Source organism: Apium graveolens, chromosome 1, assembly GCF_009905375.1.
Source record: "Apium graveolens cultivar Ventura chromosome 1, ASM990537v1, whole genome shotgun sequence".
Taxonomy (NCBI): Eukaryota; Viridiplantae; Streptophyta; class Magnoliopsida; order Apiales; family Apiaceae; genus Apium; species Apium graveolens.
Genome location: NC_133647.1, coordinates 113,122,533 through 113,126,031, shown reverse-complemented (window position 1 = coordinate 113,126,031; position 3,499 = coordinate 113,122,533). Strand labels below are relative to the sequence as shown.

Below are 3,499 nucleotides of genomic sequence, written 5' to 3'. Positions count from 1 at the left end.
TAAAAGGAGGGGCTGCCCTCTTTCTTTAGTTTTTACTTTTCTTCATCTTCTCTTCTCAGTTTTCTCTCTTTTCTCTGAATTTTTTCCGTCGGGATTTCTTGCTGGTGCGCCGCCGTTGTCCGGTCTTCTCCAATTTCTCCGTAATCTCTTCATTTGTAAGTTTCTTCCTCTTCTTTTCTTTATTTTAGTTTGCTGTTCGATTGGGTTTTGTGTTTCTGCTATAGTTTTTGTATGATGTTGTGTTTAGTTCTTGTTTTGATTGTCTTGTATATCTGTATATATGTATGTTTTTGTCTATATTTTGGTGTTTGATTCTGTTTTGATAGTATTTCTGGAATTAGGGTTTTTTGTTAGGGTCCGGGCGGGGATACCCGGTCCAGACTAATAGGCTAAGGTTCGGAGTTTGTAATTGGTTGCTGTTTTTGTGTTATTGTTTCATTTGAGTTCGGGGATTAGGCTAGTTTAGAGTCCGGAGTAGCTTTTAGGTTTCGGGTTTTTGGTTCTCCGGACTGTTTGCTTTTGACGTGTAATAAAATTGAATCTAGGGTAGTCCGGACCATGTAGCTTTCAAGATAAATAAACTGTAGGATTTTTAGATAACCTTTGTCGCTTGTTTTAGGTTTATGGTCCGGGCTAAAGCTCTTGCCAAGGCCTACATAACTTGCTATCCGGGGCCGTCTATTTCGGATTCTGAGTCTTCTGGTAATTCTGAGCGAATTGAAATGGGTAAGAAAGCTTCTACTTCGGACTCCGAGGCCATAACGAAGCTTTCGGTTGCTAAGATCTCCTCCAGGAAGGTACCATGTAGTCCGGAGGGGCTCTGGGTTGAGAACCTCGGATATTTCATGACGAAGAGTGAGGAAATTGAGGATAGCTTTTATTATAGGAGCATTAGGTCCGGATATGCAAGACAGCAAAACGCTGGTCCGGGACCTTACGACAGGGAAGCTTTTGATAGGAAGTTTGCGAATAGCATAGTGGCTAAGGAGCACTATGAGTTGAAGGATGAGTATGTTGGGCTAGATAATGAAGCTCAGGATTCCGCGGTCCGGGCTGCTTTTCAGTTGGATCACCGGATTGAGTAGAGGTGGCCGACTCCGGAGTAGAGGGCTCATCACAGGCCGGCTGATGGCTTCGTTCCAGTGTGGCTGGAGCATCTCCGGTCTGGATGGAATCCACACTGACATTTGTTTCTAAAGCATTTGTGCAAGTATGTATACAAGATCTCTCCAATGCAGATAACGCCTAATGGAATAAAGTAGATGACTTGGTTCATTGCCACTTGCAATCAATTTAAAGTTCAGTCCACATTCAAGCTGTGGCATCACATCTTTCACCTAGTCCGGTCCAGCCAGTTCCCTTTATACGAGCTTCGATTCTGGGCTCCGGAGTGTGGATACGGTGGTTCTTATAGGCCCGTTATTCAGTAATCTTCGCTGAAGTTTTGGAATGGGGAGTTGATCATGCTCCGGGGTTTGGACTTGCACTATCTCCCCCATATAGCTTCGGAAGGAGTCCGGACTCGGTTCCGTAGGGATGTGCTCCGGGGTGATGCTCTCCAGTTAATTTTTGTATTTTGTGAATGTCTGGGTTTCCAGATGACCCGAGATACTTTTATGAATCATAGAACTTTGCATAGGCTAGGCTGTAAGTAGTTTTCTTTCTTGTCCGGACCTTTGATATGTTTCTTATTTGCTTCCCTTTGTTTTTGCTTGTTGTTTCTGACTTGTTTCTTTTCTTTGTTTCTTGCAGGTTTGCCTCATTATAATCCGGACATGTCGTCTTCCGCATACAGCGATGCGTTGAAGGGTCTGGGTACGGCTTTCAAGTTGCCAAAGAAGAATGTTGCTGGTGGCTCCGGATCTAACGCCTCGGCCGAGGAGGGATCTCAGAGCAATGTCGTCCCCAATCCGGAGCCTGAAGTTCATGTGAATCAATCTACTCCGGAGCACAATGTTGAGCTGGATATTGGAAATGAGTTTGATAATCTTGAGGATCTGGGCCTATTGGGGAGATTCCGGGTGCTGATTTTGGGCAGAGGAGGAAGAGGCTCCGGACTCTTGGGTCGAAACCTCCCAGGGCTGAAAATTTTGAAGCTGGCTCTGGGTCCAGGGCTGGTAAAGGGAAAGCTGTGGATGAAGATGGTTCGGATGAAGGTGGTCCGGGGCTGGAGGAGAAAGTGGCTCGCTTCATGGCTGGGATTCCTACTCAAACTGAGTGGAGGAAGATGAATGAGTCCGGATTTGACGCCACTATGAAGGAGTGTTCCCGGCTCTGGGGTCAGGTACTTCTGCTTCCTGTTAATTTCTTGTTTCTTTGATTTGCCTTAGAATATTTTTTAAGTACCTCTATTTTTTGCAGCTTGGTGGGTATATGGCCGGTTCAGCTTCTCTTGCCTACAATGAGCTCAAAGGTCTCCGGACTTCTGTTGGTGATAAGGATGCTGAGATTAGCCAGCTCCGGGACCAAATTATCGTGAAAGATAATTCTTTGTCCGGGTTAAATAAGCATTTGAATGAAGTGACTATTCGGGCTGATAATGCTGAGAAGGAGGTTTCTGACTTAAAATCTGAATTGGATGAGCTCCGGAGGCAAATGTCTGCTGTTCGTCCGGAGGCTGAGGTTATAAATGAATTTAAAAGATCTGAGGAGTACGATAGGGCCCTTGCCAATGCTGGTGCTCCGGAGATAGCTCGCTGCTGGCTGGTTGCTGAGCGACACATCAAGACTAATCCGGAGGCCGATTGGGATAGCTTCGTCTCCAAGTTTATCAAGGCCAAGGAAGATATTGAGCTCGGATTGGGGGAATCGGAGCCATTTGACGGCCCTTGTCCCAGTTTCATTCCTCCCAGTGCTCCGGACTCTTGACTTTATTTTTTATGGACTTGCTATTTGCTAAAGACTTTTTGATACGTTTGATTCGTGTAATATTCGTACTTTGCTCCGGGCTCGGTTGAGTCCGATGAATTTGTAATGATTGTTTTCCTTGCTGTTATTTTATTCTGTTTCTGTAGTTTGTTTTTACCTTAGAATATTTTTCCAAGTAAAATTTGTTGCTCTAGTCCTGACTAATAGCTTGTCCGGACTAGTGGTTGCTTTTAGTTAGAAAATTAATTCTAAGTAAAAGTTGGTTGCTCTAGTCCTGACTAATAGCTTGTCCGGACTAGTGGCTGCTTTAAGTTAGAAAATTAATTCTAAGTCAAAGTTGGTTGCTCTAGTCCTGACTAATAGCTTGTCCGGACTAGTGGCTGCTTTAAGTTAGAAAATTAATTCTAAGTCAAAGCTGGTTTCTCTAGTCCTGACTAATAACTTGTCCGGACTAGTGGTTGCTTTTAGTTAGAAAATTAATTCTAAGTAAAAGTTGGTTGCTCTAGTCCTGACTAATAGATTGTCCGGACTAGTGGCTCCTTTAAGTTAGAAAATTAATTTTAAGTCAAAGTTGGCTGCTCTAGTCCTGACTAATCGCTTGTCCGTACTAGTGGTTGCTTTTAGTTAGAAA

At 44.0% G+C, this 3,499-nt stretch overlaps 1 protein-coding gene across 1 annotated transcript; it reads left to right on the top strand.

The window, feature by feature from the left end:
* The first annotated feature begins 1,757 nt into the window (after window positions 1-1,757).
* LOC141720473 (uncharacterized) lies at window positions 1,758-2,919 on the top strand. Its single transcript, XM_074522906.1, has 2 exons — window positions 1,758-2,284; window positions 2,362-2,919. The coding sequence occupies exons 1-2, from the start codon at window positions 2,192-2,194 to the stop codon at window positions 2,866-2,868; spliced, it is 600 nt and encodes a 199-aa protein (XP_074379007.1). The 5' UTR covers window positions 1,758-2,191; the 3' UTR covers window positions 2,869-2,919.
* Window positions 2,920-3,499: the final 580 nt, after the last annotated feature.